Source organism: Acanthisitta chloris, unplaced genomic scaffold, assembly GCF_000695815.1.
Source record: "Acanthisitta chloris isolate BGI_N310 unplaced genomic scaffold, ASM69581v1 scaffold20286, whole genome shotgun sequence".
In the NCBI taxonomy this organism is placed as follows: domain Eukaryota; kingdom Metazoa; phylum Chordata; class Aves; order Passeriformes; family Acanthisittidae; genus Acanthisitta; species Acanthisitta chloris.
Genome location: NW_008677863.1, coordinates 13,275 through 14,597, shown reverse-complemented (window position 1 = coordinate 14,597; position 1,323 = coordinate 13,275). Strand labels below are relative to the sequence as shown.

At 41.1% G+C, this 1,323-nt stretch overlaps 1 protein-coding gene across 2 annotated transcripts in view; it reads left to right on the top strand.

Annotated features, from left to right (window-relative positions):
* Nucleotides 1-1,323, top strand: part of RABGEF1 (RAB guanine nucleotide exchange factor (GEF) 1) — a 17,973-nt gene that overhangs the window by 7,279 nt on the left and 9,371 nt on the right. For both annotated transcript variants that reach the window (XM_009076680.1, XM_009076681.1), the window contains one exon: nt 854-1,020. In XM_009076680.1, the coding sequence (XP_009074928.1) occupies nt 854-1,020 (167 nt within the window). The remainder of the gene's footprint in view (nt 1-853; nt 1,021-1,323) is intronic.

Genomic DNA, 1,323 nt, shown 5'->3' with positions numbered 1-1,323 from the left:
AGGAATGAAATCCTTCCTTTAGATGCAAGAATGAATATGTATGACATTCTAATTTAAGAGGGTTCAAAAGAAAGTCTGTGAAGTCACCAACGTAAACACCCCCAACCTCTCAATAAAAACTGACTAATTTGTATATGTAAATCAGTAATTCTGTCTAGCAGTTGGAAGGGGGAAAGTGACAGTTTTAATTAAAATACCCCTACCTCTGGAGATGGCAGGTAATGGTCTTGAATATAGCCAACATGATGGTTCTACATTTCAGCTGCTGCCTGGTCTGAAGGTGCCAGGTAAAGCAGTGAGTACAGAGGACATGGCATTTGTTACCTCTGTCATAAATTTGGCTTAAACAGTTAGAACTGAAGTCTTTATTAGAGCAGATAGATATGCTGTCAGTCTTGTACCATCTCTGCCCAATAAAGGGAGGTATTTAAGGAAGGCTTGACTAAGGAGATGTTAAGTAAGGGCACAGATAAGCTGTGATTGTTTGTTGGAGGGGTTGTCAGCACAGATAAGATACAATTCCTGCCTCAAGAGATTGCAGATCCAAGACTATTTATGGTCCATCCAGAGTTGGATGGATGTTTAAAGACAATTGCTTAACCTTCTAGCATCTTGAAGGGTAATATAATTTAGCCTATTTCCTCCTTGGACATCTTAACCTTTCCCTTGCTTTTCCCATTCCAGCATGGCAAGGGTGGATGCAATGTAGTGAAGGGAGAGGTGGTAGGAAGCAGAAAATGGGCATAGAGGAGAATTAGCATGTCAGAGGAGTAGTTAAGATCATTTTGTGTGCAATAAATTATTTGTCCTGTTTTTAAGCACTTAAATTAGACTTCTGGTTTCCTCATTCCAGGCTTCAGCGTGAGGAGGAAGAGGCCTATGCCAGCAGTCAGAGCACCCAAGGGGCACAGTCACTGACCTTTTCCAAGTTTGAGGAGAAGAAAACCAATGAGAAAACACGAAAGGTCACTACTGTGAAGAAGTTCTTCACTGCTTCCTCCAGAGCAGGAGCTAAGAAGGGTAAGTGTCTCCTTTGCTTTTAATGATTCTGTACAACATGTTAAATTAAGATGTATTATTGATAGGTGTCTTGTGCTAAAATTTTGGCAGTGCCCTGTGGTTTGACTTTAAAAAGTTGGAATAGTGATGCTTCTGGAGTGTGAATGCTCCTGAAAACATAGGAAAATGTGAGCTTTTGGGTGATGCCAACCTTTTAAACAAGCAGTGCACTGCTAAGCCTGTGACCCTGTTTGTGTTCGTTATGCAGAAGTTTTTCCATTCAAGTGTAGCACAAATGTGTTCCTGGTGTTCCCAGTGCACTGC